Below are 16862 nucleotides of genomic sequence, written 5' to 3'. Positions count from 1 at the left end.
GCAGTAGCTAGGGTGGGTTACAGCGTGAAAAACTTTGATAACAGAACTTCTTGACGTACATTTTGCCTCTTGGCCTGACTTAAAAAAAATAGATAAATGAGAGATGATGAGGTCCAGTGTGGTACTGGGAAATGGGAAGGGAGAGGATTACTCTGAGCTCTGGAAACACACATAAAATTGTTTTTTCTGTGCAGGCAGAACAATGCCAGAGACTGATAGAGAGTTATGCCAGACTGCCGGTGTCCACCGTGCCTTCTGCCCAGCGTGGGTGGTGTCGCTCTCTGTCCCTTTTCAGGGTGGAGGGGTATGCATCCAGTCTGTCCAGCTGGTGCATTAGCACAGGGAAGGAGCCTCCATCCCCAAGGAAGAGTTTCATGCCGGGGACCTGAGCGTAGGGCAGGATCTTCAGAGAGACACAAGCAAGCTTGGTGACCAGCTCATGTTAAAAAGAAATGAAATTTGCGTGCCTGTCCCCTACAGGGTGCTGGTGCCATTTAAATCCTGTAGGTAAAGGCTATAATTTCTGATTCTGCAAATACCATGGGATTTTCTTTTCATGTTTGTTTGAGTTTTTTATGCTTATATGGTGGTTTGCTTTTTTTAAGTTTGTTGGGGTTTTTAATTTTTGGGTGGTTTTGTTGTGGTGGTTTGTTTTTTTTGTTTGTTTTGAAAGCTTACTGTAAGCTAGTTTAAAGCCCAGGCATGATGCCTGAAGCTGTATGGCTTGGCAGGGTACTAAGTGCTTCTGGGGCAAATGAGAGGTTTAATGCTGACCAAGGCACTGCTCAGCTTCTGTTGCCCACTGCAAACCCTGGTGCAGCAGTTGAGGATATTGCAGCATCTCTGCTGGCATTCATGCTTACTACCCCAAAAGCAGAGTGGATCGTCTGAGCCTTCTCCGTGTGCTTCAGTCACCCTCACTTGCCCTGCGTGTCCTTTTTTGGGATTTTGTCTTTATTTGTGCTGAAGGTGATGAGGAGGGCCCATGTGCTACCCCAGCTCAGCTGCAGGGGTAGTAAATGTTGGAAGGAACAGTAAAGACTAGATAGCAATACTAAAGTTTTTAACCAACCCGGTTAGATCTGCAAGGGAACATCTCATCATGAGCTGAAACACAAGCGAGACAGGCTTGAGTCATGACTGGTAGGAAAATATTGCAAGTTTTTTGTATGTTTTTATTATTTATTACTGCAGAAGTTAATGATATTCATAGGATTCCCTCAACTCGAAATCTAGTTAATTTTAGAGAATACATCAATGTCTGTTTTCAGCTCTACACCTGCAAAGTCTCCTTGCCAGTCAGTATAGCTATAAAATCACTTTTTCCTAATTTAAAGCAAATGCTTTTCAGTCCCAAGCTGTATGAGTCTCACCACCACCACCAGCACCACTAAGGTAAACTAGCTGCTACACCACTGTCAACTACTCAGACAAGTACAGGGCAGGGGGAACATTTTTTTTTTAATTTTTTCGGTTCCTTAAGCATGCTTTATAAATAATGATTGGTAATTTTGTAATTAATAGTGCTGTGATGCAGACCAGAATAATTATTGCCCTCAGATAAAAAAAAATGTTTGGTCCTGATGGACATTTGAGAATTCTCTTAATATTATTATGTATCTTTCAGGGAGCAATTGCACTTTATTTCTTCTTAACTAAGTAATCCTAGCTTCAGTTCCTTGCATAACATCTCTTTGAAATGAAAACATAGTTACACTTTTTTTCCCCACTTCCCATCTCTGACAAGTAACTCTATTGCTGTTCAGAGCACATTGGGGAAATTTTTAATGGTATGACACATGGGACAAACAGAAGATTTTATAGTATTTACTGTAATATTCTACTCACAAAAAGTTTGCAGTTAACTTTGAGTGCGTACATATATATATATATATATATATATAGGTATCTTGAGAGTAATTTCTCTCTCAGGTTATATTTTTAAAATATGTGCATTCAGCAAGTAACAGATTTGTTGCCCATCAGTAAAAATACCAGTATCTTTGTCTTCAGAAATTATTTGCCTCTGGTCAGTAAATTGTGGTGAAGAAGGGATGAATCTCACCTGGTTAAGATATAAAGTAGCAGATCAAAAAAATGTGTATATAAAAAAAACCCCAGTAAACTAAGATCTTTGTCCTTGACAAAAGGAGGCTGGAAATGAAAACAGACCTTTGTAGCAGACCTAGGGCCCCTGCCTTCCAAAGGTAAAACACCGTTTTGTTCCTGCAGCTGTCATTTATCCAAATTTTACCCAAGTGTGGTTTTGGGATTCTTCAAGTAGGTCTTGTTAGATGTCTGTAGACTACTAAAGACCTTTCTCTGAGCCCCTGTGAGAATGCTAATTTTATAGGTTATGAAGTCCTACTAGCTTCAAAGCACTTCCACTGAAGTTGATGTTTTTAAGCCTTCAAGAAGAGCAGCTGACTCCTCTATACAAAGCAAGTAAAAACCTCTGGTGACTTTACAAAAGTAATAATTTATCCACCGTTAAAGACACATTGTCCAGTAAGTGTTCCTTGTGCCTGAGTGCTTTATTTTTTCCGAGAGTACTGGTAGCAGTAAAAGGGCATTCATCCAGTGGAAGAAAAAACATGGCTATTTAACCAGTAAAAATCATATGGAAACCACCTGAGTTCAATATATATAACTCCACACAACTGCAGTGATGAATTTCATAGTTTTCATTATATCAGTATGAATATGACAGTGCAGAAAATCGTCCTGACTTGGGCTGTACCTTGGCGTCATTAGCTAAATAGCGCTGGGTCCCCACAGCGCAGATTGCCTGCGAGTGGCTTGCTCCCCATTCATAGTGATCTGAAGTGATCACAGAACAAAACAAGGCTGATCTGCCCTATCCTACACTACCTTAGCATTTGTCTTCAATTGCTTCCCCCCCCCCCGAAAAAAAAACATATATCAGTATTATTTATTTCTTGTGGCAGTGAGTTTCTCATTGAATCAGAACAGTTTGAGTGAAAATCATGACAGTATTTTTTTAGTTACCAATTTTGTAGACTTCAAAAGGGGAATAGGAAAGGGAAATAGAGGAAAATGCTGCTGGTTTATAAGGTAATTTAATTTTTGCAACACTGCCTGTTTTAAGTAACAAATCAAGTTTAATTATCACAACAAAACGGGAAGATGACAGCCTAAGACAGGCTGTTAAATTTGTATGGATTTCTAGCTGGTAAAGCTACTTGTCGGGCTCTTTTCAAGGAACTGTTCATGGGTTTTGACAGCTTCATTCAAACCGAAGGGGAATGTGTTGCCTTCCCTCTTCTACCTCCCTTGGAAAAATCCTAGTCTTTGCTGTATAGCTTCTGGTGGCGCCGTGACTAAAATCCATCCTGGCTTGCTTTGATAAATTTCCCCTTTCTTCCTCGTTCATTAGCATTCCCTGAGTATATAACATGTGGATCTCCTGCATGAGTTTCCTGCTTGTCCTTTCACATTGTCTTCAGGGTGTATCTCCAGCTTGCCCTTCATCTCCAACACAAGCCTGTTAAAAGCAAAAAGCTTGCAACACCTTCTGCAAGTAAGCAGTCTTGAAGGTGTCTCCCAGTGGGCTTCGGTTGCCCAGCCATGGCCTTTCCCAGCAGGATGAAGGAAAACAGCTCGCTTTTTGCAGGAGCTCTGGTACCTCTGCAGCAGCTGTTCCTCTTTGGATAGCCTTGCCAGTGCCACACTGGCATCCTGACTGGGGAGGCTTGGTAAAATAAGCAAGTGCAGGGTGGCTAACCAACCATGCTAGAGCTTGGCAGGGACCAAGAAGGCTACCGTTGAGCAGCCAGACACGGCCGTGTTTCCAGTGGCACATGTAGATCGCCATCTGCTTTGGGCTACATTGAGTCTCTCAGGTTTGATTTGGATGCCCAAGCTTACATTTCACTGTTGCCAAATAGCTGATGGGGAGAGGTGGGTGCATACGGAGGAAAGATTTGCTGTCTGAGTGGAGTACCTAAGTAGCACGAATACCCCAGTCTTTTTTTAGGACCTAGGGCTAGTAATATAGGGGCAGTGGGGCGAGGAAGGGGAATCTTGCCCCTGGTGAAGCTGACAGTGACTTGGGCAGAGCAAAGATTTTGCAGCTCCCTTCACAGGAAGAGCAAGGAGAGCACCAGGGTGAGCACCAGAGGCAATGCCCCGGGATGGAGTGCTCCTCCTGTTGGGTTTGAACCAACCCTGTGTCCTGTCCTCCTGTGCAGGTGGCTACATCCCAACACAGAGCCCTTGAGGTGAGGTGGGAGCGCTCAAAACGGATCCTTGGTTTCCCAGTTTTTCGGGTGCAAATGATCCCCGTGTACTTACTGGCACATGAGCAACAGGGCGTCTCTTTTCAGCCTGGAGAGTAGTAGAGAGCAGGATGACTGATAATACTGTTTTTACCATGTGTTTTTCTCACTTTACAAACCAGGACCCCCCTCTGCTCCTCGGAGTGCCATCTCAAATGTTAACGAGACTAGTGTCTTTCTGGAATGGATTCCCCCTGCTGATACTGGTGGAAGGAAAGATGTGTCTTATTATATTGCATGCAAGAAGTGCAACTCACACTCAGATCTGTGTGAGGCGTGTGGTGGTCATGTCAGGTACCTCCCCCAGCAAACCGGCCTGAAAAACACCTCTGTCATGATGGTGGATCTGCTTGCTCATACAAACTATACCTTTGAAATTGAGGCAGTGAATGGAGTGTCCGACCAGAACCCTGGAGCCCGGCAGTTTGTGTCTGTAAATGTAACCACAAACCAGGCAGGTAAGTGGAACTTCAACCTGCGGAAATGTCTGGGGTGGGAGCCCGAGCCAGTCAGACCTGGTGCAGACCTCCCTTTGAACTGGGTGGCAGTCCCAGCATGGAGGGCTGGACTGTGGCCTCTTCAAATATGGGGGGATGGGGGGGTGGGGTGGGGGGGTGGTTGTGTCTCATAGGTTGTAATTATTGCAGTCTTCAACATGTTTCCTTCCAGCAGGACACACTTTTAGGACTTGTGACTTTTTCCTTTTACACCAAGCTACTCAGAGATCCCTCCACTTCTTTGCATTTTGGGGTATCCACCCACTAAACCAGAAAGAAAACAGTTGCCTCTCCTGTTGGGAGAGGGGAATTTCTAAGAGTTCATTTTGATTCCAAAAAGCCAATCGTTAAAACTTCCTAACTTTGCAAACAGTTACCCTAATTGTTTCGGGTGACTTGGAAAATTTCATCCCTCTTCTGCACTGTGATGCTAAAGTGACTGGACTCAGGCTGGTGAGATATGGTACATTGTCCCTGCTTCTCCACCAAGGTAGGGCTGAGATGTCATTGCATACTGTGTCCTTCTGAGTTTTGCACTCTACAGGCAGTGATCATATAGACTGGTTTGTTGCTTTGTCCAGGGCTCAGATCTGTCTGCCCTTCCTTGCCCAGCAGTTGAAAAGAGCTTTCACCTTGGATGCGGGCAGGTAGTTGCCTTTGTCCCCTGTCATTTGCAGGTGTGATGGGAGGCAAAAACATGATTACATGTCCTTCCGTGCACATCAACACACCAGGCACATCACACAGTCTCCAGGCCTTACAGAAGCTTTTCTATCCTTCTTCTCTTGCCCCTCATGCTCTGTGTTTTAGAGTCTCTCCCTTTGCCTACCTGGCTTGCTTCCTGCCATTTAATTAAGGGTTCCCCAGTGGCACTTGTCCGCTGCAGAGCCCTTCCAGAGATGAGAACTGCTGGCATTTGGGACCGTGAGGGCTGTGCTGCCAGATCACCGGAGCCACCCCTTGCCTTCTCCTTCCAGACTTGGCTTAGCTGAGAAACACGGTGGGGTATGCAGCGTAACAGCTGGATGGAGATTGGCAGATCCTCACTGCAGAGCAGAAAAGTGCTAGCTGGAGCAGGGCCACATGTCACTCCTGCTGCCCAGGTGTACGTGTGCGGGCTTGGCAGCCAGCGGCAAGAGAGCATGATTGCATTGCACTTCATCAGATACCTGTCCTGGTAATTAGACTGGATTGTTGCAGTGTTGGACAAATCGTTTGGATGTATCTGAAGGAGAGGAAATAAAGGCATGCCGGGGTTGCTGCTCGTGAATGTGGCAGGAAATCTTCTGGAGGAACATCAGTGGATGGCAATGTGACACCTGTTGAGGGCACCTGTTTAATGCAGATCAGTCGGTGTCACAGTCCTAATGCTGTTTACTGGTTTCCTGTTGTGAAGGCTGCTGCCAGCAACTCTGTTGTTGGAAAAAGTGTATTTCCCTGTTAATGGGTTTGCATTAGTATTTCATTGCTGGCGTTGGATTTTCCCCGATGTGTGGCATTAAATCCACATAAACCTCAGTAAATGCACCTGCATGAGAGGAGATGATACATTGCTGATCAGTGCAGACTGTGAGGAAATGGTCCTGGTTTGTGAGTTATATCCCAAACTCCCCATAGCTGCAACAGGATTTATCTATATAGCTGCCTTTCTGTGCATCAGGCCAAGAATAACCCCCTTGCACAGTTGTCACCCCCAGCCTTGTATTGAAACGTCCATTATAGGAAATGGTAGACCTGTGACAAATGTGACCCATGCTATGTAGAGGTGGGTAAGTGTAGCTTCTGGTTCAGTCTCACTGTTTACTCTGGTGGAGCTGCAATCAAGGGAGAGCCAGGAGTGTTTAATTCACTGTGTGGTGTTGAAATTGCATCTGTCTGCTCTCGTGTTTGATTCAACAGGAGGCTGATTCAAACCTCTGTCCCAATCTGGTGTGATTATATTTTCATGAGGGCTGGTGTAATGCAGTTGAGTCACTGAAGGTAGTGAGTGGTGGCTGTATTTCGTTGTATCTCTGGCTGGTCCCACCAATCACTCAGGTGGAGAACCAGGCCTGCCTGCTGGAGCTGTAGCATCAAACATGCTTCCCAGTAATGTGCTCTTTCAGCACTCTCAGGGGTGTTCATCGGTTTGTCCATGCCAGAAATAAAGCAGCCATAGAGAGAGACTTTGCAAATCAGACTAGCTGCCAAGCGTGGAAAGTGGATATCTATTTTCTTAAGGTGCCTCCAAAAAATGTCTTTGGAGGCAAGTAATGGAGGTGTGCAGGTGGAGTGGTCCATGCTTGGCCATACCCAGAGATGCTGGATATCTCTGAAAAAGCCTCACCTTCAGCTATACTTTCTCAAGTAAGTGTAGGCAGAGCACGTGAGGCTTCAGGGAGTCTCAGCCCACTCATCTTCACCCTGAAATTACCACTAAGAGATGCAGCTCTGGGGCCTCATCCTTTCCCTCGCACAGGTTTTCTGATGGTGTGATTATATTTTCATGAGGGCTGGTGTAATGCAGTTGAGTCACTGAAGGTAGTGACACAAGGCCAACTGCAGCAGTAGGAGAAATCCTGCTACAAGAACTGCTGGCTGCAGAAAACGAAAAAATCTCATGCTGGGGGATAGGTCTGGTCGCTGCAGTCCTGCTGGCAGGTATTGACTAACCCAGCACTGCAGAGAAATGCCAGGGTCTGTTTTGTTGGTTTGGCTTTTGTCCGTCCCGAAAAGACCATGCTAATTTCAGGACTGCAGAGAATGCGCAAGCAGTGGGGTGATGGGCACACACCTCTTCTGTGTGTTGGACTCTTTGGCGGCAGAAACTACCTCTGGTTTGGGGTCTTGAAGAAATTGCTTCCTGAAAAAAATGTGGTTTTCTCCAAAATCATTTGTCCCCCTTCATCTCTCCCCAATACAAAATAATAAACAAAAGAATTGGCACCACCAATCAGTCTGGCATTTTCAGATGTTTGTGATTTATTTTTCCTCTGAACTTTTGAAATCAGATTTGGAAATACAGCAAGGAAACAGTAATGTGTTGTGCACAAAGGGAGGCAGATCAGCTCATCTCAGCCAGTGGCCCCAGCATACTTCTACTCCCACAGTTCCTGGGGACCTGATGGTACTTGGGATGGGACCAGTCCACACAGGACACAGTGGCCTTAGGCTGCAGATACAGGACTAGTTCCTCTGTCACCCTGTTGCAATCCCCAAACCTCTGTTGCTTCTGTGAGGTTTCACAGATGTTTTCTGCTGGAAAACAAGTATCCAGAAAGGGTGAGCAACACTGTAAGCCAGGGGAGGTGGAAAGTGTGCTGGCCTCCATCATGACTACCCTAGAGCTGCTGCAGGCAAACAGAGAACCTTACTCCCTTCATAGGCACATTCGTTGGCTAAAGCATGGTTCTTGCAAAATACATGCCCAAGGGACTTCCCAGCAGAGATGGCAAAGAGCCATCTGTAATGCACTGTCATAGCACATTAAAAAGTGTGCCTTGTGCACATGGGTGGAGCCCAGTGAATAATTCATCAGTGACAATGATAGGATTGAGTTAGCCACACTTTTCTTGTTCATGGTTTTGTTCGAGTTTTCATATTTTTGAAACTGCCACCTATTTAGACGCTTTCCAGAGAGCAGTCTGAATGTGTCGCTAATATAGAATTTTGCTTTTCAAGTGACAACCGGGTGACTTTTTTTTTTTTTTCAAATGCGATTTCTCCAAGCTGGATGATTAACTAACGCTGTCGCTCTAGACAGAGGTGTGCATCTCCCTTGAGGTCTTTCGTCTTATCTGTCCTGTATACAGAAAGCACCTACCATGTCGTCTTGGTCAGAGACGTGTGTCTTGTAATGGCTCCTTAGGGAGCAAGCAGCTGTGATTCATGGTTGCCTGCGCACCCGTTGTATCGTCGTAGGAGCACACTGGGAAGATGCAATGTTTAAAACCTTTCTAAGCTTAAAACCTGCCAAGAGTATTCACTTTAAACCAACGTAAACAGCCAAGCAATTTTCTTTGCTTTTCGTTTCCAGCGTCTCCCGTGCTGGGCACGGCTTCGGGCACGGAGCTGGCCTGGAGGTGGGGGGTGTGACACTGGGGCGGTTCTCCTGCTGGCATCCCAAATGCCACGGACTGCTTTACACTTAAAGACCTTCTCTTTGTGTGTTTTCAGATAAGCCCCCTGCCTGTTTTCTGTTTGAAAAGTCGGAAGCCAGTGTTCAATCCCCTTCTGTGACCTGTATGATATTTTTGAGCCTTTTGGAGGAGAAGGGGAAGATGGATCTGCGTGTGCTTGCTGACAGAGGAGGAGTTAATGTGTCTAATGCCTCAAGGAGTTTGCATGCCCAAGGCCAAACCAGAGATACAAGTTGCATCTTGTGGTGCAGCAATGCTATTTAAGCAAAGGTGTTGGAGGACAGAACCTGGCAACCCATACTGCTGCCTGGGAGGCATGGCTAGGTTCTTGCTTGACCAAAAAAAACACTAGATGCTTGGAGCACCTGGAAAGCTCTTGAAGCAGAGAGGTGTGCTGAGAGCTGTGATCCTCGCTCTGTGCAGGCTGGGATGCTGCAGTGGTAGGGAGCAAAGGGAGAAGGTGTTTCCCTTAGCACTCGGGATATACCAGTCTTTGAAAAGCAGCCGAGGGTGATTTGGAAATGGAAACCTGCAACGCAGAGCTTGTTGCATTCTTATGTCAGCGACTGCATGCCCTTGAAAATGATAGACTGCAGCCCTGCACGGGCTGGGAGGAAAACATCAGAAAATGAGTTGAGAAGACAGCTGTGCTGGGAAGCATGTTTTCAGAGATTGCCTTCGGGAATGGACAGGTTCAAGTCCTGTGAGGCTCGAGGTCTGATTCTTGCAGCTTTCAAGCCTCACAGGCTTGTTCGCTTTGGCTTGGGGAGTGGGGTAGCTTGCTTATTTTCTTTACGAATAATAAAAATTTTCCAAGAGGATGCTCAAGTAGATGCAGCATGTTGCATGCATCTCACATGAGAAGCAAGACTGGTTTTGCAGCTCTAGTTTTCAACCAGAACTGCTGACTTAGGGCCTGAGAAATCTTAAGTGGATGCTTATTTTTGGAAAACTTCCTTTCCACATCCAGGGTGGTGAGCAGGGCATGCCTGTAAACGTCTGTTGTAACAGTACTTGATCCACTGAGTTGCGTTGTCTTTCCAGCAATGGTCAGTAGTGGATACCATAGAAAGGGTATGAGCACAAGGCAGACACGTACCAGTGCTTCCCTAGAGTGCTCTCCAACCTCCGGGAACAACCTCTTTGTGTGTTATAGCCCTTAATGGATTTTTCTCCTGTGAATTTGTCTAATCATTTTATGAACTCTGAGAAAATTTTATCAGCTGCAGGCAATCCTGTATGAATTCAGTATGTCTGACAGTTTAAGCTGTGCTTTAGATTCACATTGGTCAGAGAGCAGCTATTAGTGAATAAATAGAGGGTTTAAAGCTTGCGATTGCCCATCTATTTGGAAAGAACTGTCCTTCAGAGATGCTGCACTAGCTTCCAATGCGTTAACACAGGTATTGCAGCATTTAACCTAGAACAATGTAATCTTCCATACCAGAATGGGTGAATACAGGGGTATTTTAGTAAGCAGAGGTAAACTAGTACTGCCTCGAAGATCGTGGTGTCCATTTCAACCTGGGTGTGCCCTGCACCATAGTGTGTAGCAGCGTGGCTGTGCCTTGCAGCAGGATCCTTCTGCTGGGTGTGAACACCCTTTGTGTCCAAGGAGATGAAAAAATTACTATCAAGCTGCCATTGAGGGTTCAGGCAGGAAGAGAGAATAAATTTCATTTGTCAAGTCTCATGTATATGCTTGTAATCAGCTTCAAGAAGTATTTTGTTATATTTTTGAAGTGTGGTCACGTAATCAGAGAATGCAATCGTGGGTGGTTAGGAAACAAACACACTGGCAGAGCAAAGTAAAACCGAGAAGCTAGTGTTGCACAAAAGGTTTATTGTTTGAATTTTTTTTGTAATGGCTGCGTTTATTCTAAATGCAAAATCTTCATCCACCGTCCTATTCCAGAGTCATGAGTTCACTCCAGCCCAGATGGCTGGGTGTCTGCTACCAAGTGAATTATGGATCAGCTGAATATTTTAGAGTTTTATTTATCGCTCCCCAGTCAGTAATTGCTACTTTTTCATAGTTTGTTATAAGTCATTTTGTTATACTTGGAGTATTAGAAATACATGCTTGAATATTGAAAGAAGTCTTTGGAATATGAAAAAAAATCCTCCAAATTACAATACAACTTCTAGTTAGAGGTCATTTTTATTCATGAAATATGTGAGACAACCCCATTGTTGATATATCAGGATATTAAAAGATGAAATAAAAACAATTTTCCTGCATCTGCAGAAAGACCTTTCAGTTTCGACTTGAAATTAAAAGGTCTTATTTATAGATGACAACAAAAATAGTAAAAAATAGTCATCCCCATCCACCCTCTTCCTAAAAAAGGGAAAGAGAAAGACGCTGAAGTTCTTGTGATGAGATTCAACTGATGACATCTATTGCATGTTGTGCAGTAGGGTGCAGGTTTTGCCGTCTCCCAGTGGCAGCGAGACAAGTAACTTTATGGGAAAGTGCTTAATCTCCTTCAAAACATGCTACCTGTAAGGAGTCACATGAGCTACGAAAAGCAAATGCCAGGTCACAGCCGGGGAAACTTTATCCATGGACTGCACCCAGGTGGTGCCATGCAGCTGGGTACAAGGGAGCAAGAACTGCCCAAAATACCCTGCTTGAGGTGCTACAGCCAGCAGGACTGGCACCGATTCCTCCATGACATCCTGGAGCCGCTGGGATCACCGCCAGGCTTGGGATAAAGCAGCAGAGATTGGGCAGCCCGAGTCTAGATTTTTAGAGGTGTATGAGAAGCAAATATTGAAATTTTCCAAAAAGTGTAGAGCAGGCTGTGCTGGGATCAAATGTGGTAAGAGCTTCACAAGGTCAGAGCTGTAAGAAACTTGTGCTTTCGCAGAGCACCACTGATGTTGCATTACACGAGTGATAGTACTGGTTTAAAATTTTATTTCCTATTTAGCTGGCATATTTTTAAAGGGTTTCCAAGTAATCTTGTATTAATCTAATTTTAATCACCTTAAAACACAGTCTTTGGGGCCAAGGAGTTCTCTTCGTATTTTGCTGACCACAGTACTTGGCAGAGAACAGAAGTAAAGCATCTAAAGTGTTTTCACTGTCCAGATGACATCAAGGTATAGATTTTTTTTTTTTTTTTTGCATGAATGCAGCTTCTGAATTTTACTGCTAATAAAATCCTATTCAGCTCTTTAGTCTCAGTCTGCAAACTGATAATTCCTTTGTCTGGTATGTTATTTCTCTGATTTTACTATTAAAAGTAGTTTTACATTTTTGAGACTTGGTATAGATGATACTTCTGAAAGTGCTCTTAAGACACCAGGGCTCAAAAATACCCCAAAAATATTGTAAAAATACTTCCAGTGCTGTTAAAGAAATAGCAGAGGACTTGTAGGCATTTAATAAACGTCCCATCTCTGGCTGCGGCTTCGTTGCCATACCAAGTAAGCTCTTTATAGTAATCTCCCTCAAAAGTTAACGACGGAGGAGCCAGAGTAGTTTGAAACATTTGTGTTTTGGTAATTGTACATTGAGTGAGCTGTGCTATAGAAACACTGCTCGGGGTATGGTGACTTCACAGGGCTTTGCTCTTTCCCATGCAATTATCGTGCTGAAGATACGAATTTGAACGAGCATGAAAGTGCAAGTATGCACGTGGCAGCGTGTACACATTTGTATGTGTGCGAACATGCAGGACACATGCTGGGCAGAAGACGGAGGTTACCCACCCTTGTTTTGCGTGACAGCTTTGTAAAGCTTACACGGTTCAGGTGCCTTTCACTCTTGCTGCCCTCATACCAAATTGCACGCTAGCTGGGTCCTCGTTCAAAGAGGGCGGCTCTCTGTGCTGCAAGGCCACCCAACAGTTTTCTGGCTCTGTTTTCCTCCTGCCTGCTTTCTTTTCCCTTGAGCCTCACCTCTCCTTACCATGCAGCTTGTAATTTGTCTATTTGTTTTTTCATTTGGCCAGATTTTTTCCCTTTTGTTGCTGATTCACCCAATGTCTGCACCCATGGAGCAGGCTGGCTTCTGCATCTCAGGAAGGATTTTGCTGTATCCAAACTGAGCTCCAGCTTGCAGTGTACAGAATCACAGAACGTTTGGGGTTGGAAGGGACCTCTGTGGGTCATCTAGTCCAACCCTCCTGCCGAAGCAGGGTCACCTACAGCAGACTGCACAGGACCTTGTCCAGGCAGGTCTTGAATATCTCCAGAGAAGGAGACTCCACAACCTCCCTGGGCAGCCTGTTCCAGTGCTCCGTCACCCTCAGAGTGAAGAAGTTCTTCCTCATGTTCAGACGGAACTTCCTATGCTTCAGTTTGTGCCTGTTGCCCCTTGTCCTGTCGCTGGGCACCACTGAAAAGAGCTTGGCCCCATCCTCCTGACACCCACCCTTCAGATATTTGTAAGTATGTATTAGGTCCCCTCTCAGCCTTCTCTTCTTCAACCTGAACAAGCCCAGCTCCCTCAGCCTTTCCTTGCAGGAGAGATGTTCCAGTCCCCTCACCATCCTTGTAGCCCTCTGCTGGACTCTCTCCAGTAGCTCTTCATCTTTCTTGAACTGGAGAGCCCAGAAATGGACAGAGTACTCCAGATGAGGCCTCACCAGGGCAGTGTAGAGGGGAAGGAGAACCTCCCTGGATTTGATGGCCACACTCCTCCTAATGCACCCCAGGATGCCATTGGCCTTCTTGGCAGTCAGGGCACACTGCTGGCTCATGGTCAACCTGTCGTCCACCAGGACACCCAGGTCCCTCTCCACAGAGCTGCTCTCCAGCAGGTCCACCCCAAGCCTGTACTGGTGCATGGGGTTGTTCCTCCCCAGGTGCAGAACCCTGCATTTGTATTTGTTGGACCTCATCAGGTTCCTCTCTGCCCAACTTTACAGCCTGTCCAGGTCACGCTGAATGGCAGCACAGCCTTCTGGTGTATCTACCACACCTCCCAGTTTGGTGTCATCAGCAAACTTGCTGAGGGGGCACTCTAACTCTTCATCCAGGTCGTTGATGAAGAAGTCAAACAAGACTGGGCCCAGTACTGACCCCTGGGGGACACCACTAGTTACTGGCCTCCAACTAGACTCAGCGTCGCTGATGGCAACCCTCTGAGTTCTGCCATTCAGCCAGTTCTCAATCCACCTCACCGACCACTCATCCAGCCCACACTTCCTGAGCTTCCCTAGGAGGATGTTATGGGAGACAGTGACAAAAACCATGCTGAAGTCTAGGTAGACAACATCCACGGCTCTCCCCTCATCTACCCAGCCAGTCACGCCATCGTAGAAAGCTATCAGATTGGTCAGGCATGATTTCCCCTTGATGAATCCGTGCTGACTACTCCTGATAACCTTCTTTTCCTCCACTTGCTTGTTGATGACCTCCAGGATAAGCTGCTCCATCACCTTTCCCGGGATGGAGGTGAGGCTGACCGGCCTGTAGTTCCCTGGATCCTCCTTCTTGCCCTTGTTGAACATTGGAGTGACACTGGCCTTTCTCCAGTCCTAGGACACCTCTCCTGTCCTCCAGGACCTCTCAAAGATGATGGAGAGTGGCTGAACAATGCCATCCGCAACCTCCCTCAGCACTCGTGGGTGCATTCCATCGGGGCCCATGGATTTGTGGGCGTCCAGATTGCTCAAGCGATCCCTTACACAGTCCTCCTCGACCAAGGGAAAGTCATCCTCTCTGTAGGCTTCCGCTCTTGCCTCCAGGGCCTGGGATTCCTGAAGGCCTGCCTTGGCACTGAAGACTGAAGCAAAGAAGGCATTCAGTAACTCTGCCTCCTGGGCATTCTCCATTACCAGGACACCCTTCTCATTCAGCAGCGGCCCCACATTGTCCCTAGTCTTCCTTTTACTACTGATGTAGTTGAAGAAGCCCTTCTTGTTTTTGACATCCCTTGCCAGCTTCAATTCCAAGTGGGCTTTGGCCTTCCTCGTCGCATCCCTGCACGCTCTGACCACATTCCTGTACTCTTCCCAAGTGGCCTGCCCCTCTTTCCACATTCCATGGACCTTTCTCTTCCACCTGAGCACCGCTAGAAGCTCCTTGTTGAACCATGCAGGTCTCCTGCCTCCTTTGCTCGATTACTTTCTCAGGGGCATGCACCACTCCTGAGCATGGAGGAAGTGACGTTTGAAGAGCGACCAGCACTCTTGGACCCCCCTGCCTTCGAGAGCCCTGGCCCACGGGATTCCTCCCAGTAGCTCCTTGAAGAGGCCAAAGTTAGCCCTGCTGAGGTCCAAGGTTTTGATCCTGCTTATCGCCCTGTTTCCTCCACGCAGGATCCTGAACTCAACCATTTCATGGTCACTGCAGCTGAGTCTACCTCCGTACATTAATTACAGGTTCCCAATTAGTATTTTACAATATCAGGCTGAAATGCTTTTCTCCCCTGGATTGCTTGTTATTGGAGAGGCGTGTTTCAGCAAGGCGTGGAAGGTTTTTCCACATCTTCAACTGTGGTTGCTTTTACAGTGCACTTCAACAGCAAACCCCTTGCTCGTTCCTTGTGAGATGACTGAAATGCTACTTCTGGCACTTGTATTTCTTGCAAAGGGTTAATGTCATAGCAGTAATAGGGCTGGCTAGTGCTTTATCCTGGTTTACTGCCCCTTCTCTCCTCGCTGGGGCAGGTGGGGACAGGAGTAGAGAGCTCTACCTGGAGAGCCATGAGCAGCGCCAAGGTGACAGACAGCCCAGCAATAAACTGTATTTCTCCCACAGCAGCTGGGGCAAAGTTCAGCTACATGCAAATACTGCAAAAAGCTCAAGAGTTGGAAGGCTTAAGTTAAAATGCACTTCGGATGTGCTTGTCTGCCGGTGTGGTGGAATGCTTTCTGCATTTCCCAGTCTTGGAGGAACAGTCCTGATCAAAGCGAGTAAATAATGGGATTTCCGTCTAGAGCAGTACAATAGAAATCACCAGAAGGAAAGTGTTATTATTTTTTTATTTTCCTGCTCCTTCAGGCTTGGTGATTTTTTAGAATACGGGGTCTGATCAAAAGGCCCTGTACGAATCAATGCAGGACACCCACAGGCTATGACAGCGCTGGGTGACGGTTTTTCTGCTGCAATGCAGCAAGCCAGGGCGATGCATTGCTCTTTGCTGAGAGGCGCTGAGCACGCCGGCCTGATCCTGTAAGCACTTTGGCTTGGGCAAGCCTTGGAGAGAGTGCTGCTCTGTGGAAATTAATAGAAAAATTTGCAAACTCTGTTACGCATTTGGTAAATCCACCCTGTGGGTTTTGGCCAGGGGTGGTGGGCAACTCGAGTAGTAGAAGGGCTGTTTTGCTCCTGACCCCTTAGCTCTGCAGGGCCTTAGGCAGAGAGAGATGAAGATGCCTCAAAAGCAAATTTGCAGAACTAAGTGGAAGATGCCAGTGGAGGGCACCAGCACCCACTCGCTGGCTTCCCGGGAATACACATCGCAATTGCCCACCGTGCTTCTGCATCCTGCTGTGCACAACTTGTGCATCTTGGTTCTGTGGCCTTAAATGAGTTGAAAGGAAGCAACGGTGAATCAGATAAAAGCAGAAAATTGTGCTTGCCCTCCCTTCTTCAGTTCGCAAGGGTTTTCAGGACCCTGTGTGCTGTTTCTTCATAGCTTCTTCCTACCTTTCTGCAGTCTGCCTCAATCCAAGGAGAGGAGGTGGTGCATAGCCAGAATAGTAGATTATTAATTGGACTCTCTCCTGAGTTGTCTTTCACACAGTTCAGAATTAGCGTGGCTTATTGCAGGGGACTGAACTGCACCACACTGTTATCCTGTCATTTCCAGGGCTCTGCCTTCCCCGTGATGGGTTCCTGCCTTGGATCGTTAAACCATGCAGCTCCATAGTTAGAATCATAGAATTATAGAAAGTTTTGGGTTGAAAGGGACCCCTAGAGGTCATCTAGTGCAACCCCCCCGCAGCGAGCAGGGACACCACTAACTAGAACCAGTTCTGCCTTGTTCT

General features: G+C 46.3%; 1 protein-coding gene across 13 annotated transcripts in view; it reads left to right on the top strand.

The window, feature by feature from the left end:
* The window catches only part of EPHA5 (EPH receptor A5), a 209888-nt gene that overhangs the window by 113083 nt on the left and 79943 nt on the right, over window positions 1-16862 (top strand). For 7 of the 13 annotated variants that reach the window (XM_075421269.1, XM_075421270.1, XM_075421273.1 and 4 more), the window contains exon 5: window positions 4421-4756. The exons of the other annotated variants lie outside the window; for them this stretch is intronic. In XM_075421269.1, the coding sequence (XP_075277384.1) occupies window positions 4421-4756 (336 nt within the window). The remainder of the gene's footprint in view (window positions 1-4420; window positions 4757-16862) is intronic. 13 annotated transcript variants of the gene reach the window in all.

This window comes from Opisthocomus hoazin, chromosome 5, assembly GCF_030867145.1.
Source record: "Opisthocomus hoazin isolate bOpiHoa1 chromosome 5, bOpiHoa1.hap1, whole genome shotgun sequence".
In the NCBI taxonomy this organism is placed as follows: domain Eukaryota; kingdom Metazoa; phylum Chordata; class Aves; order Opisthocomiformes; family Opisthocomidae; genus Opisthocomus; species Opisthocomus hoazin.
This window is presented reverse-complemented; position numbering and strand designations above follow the sequence as displayed.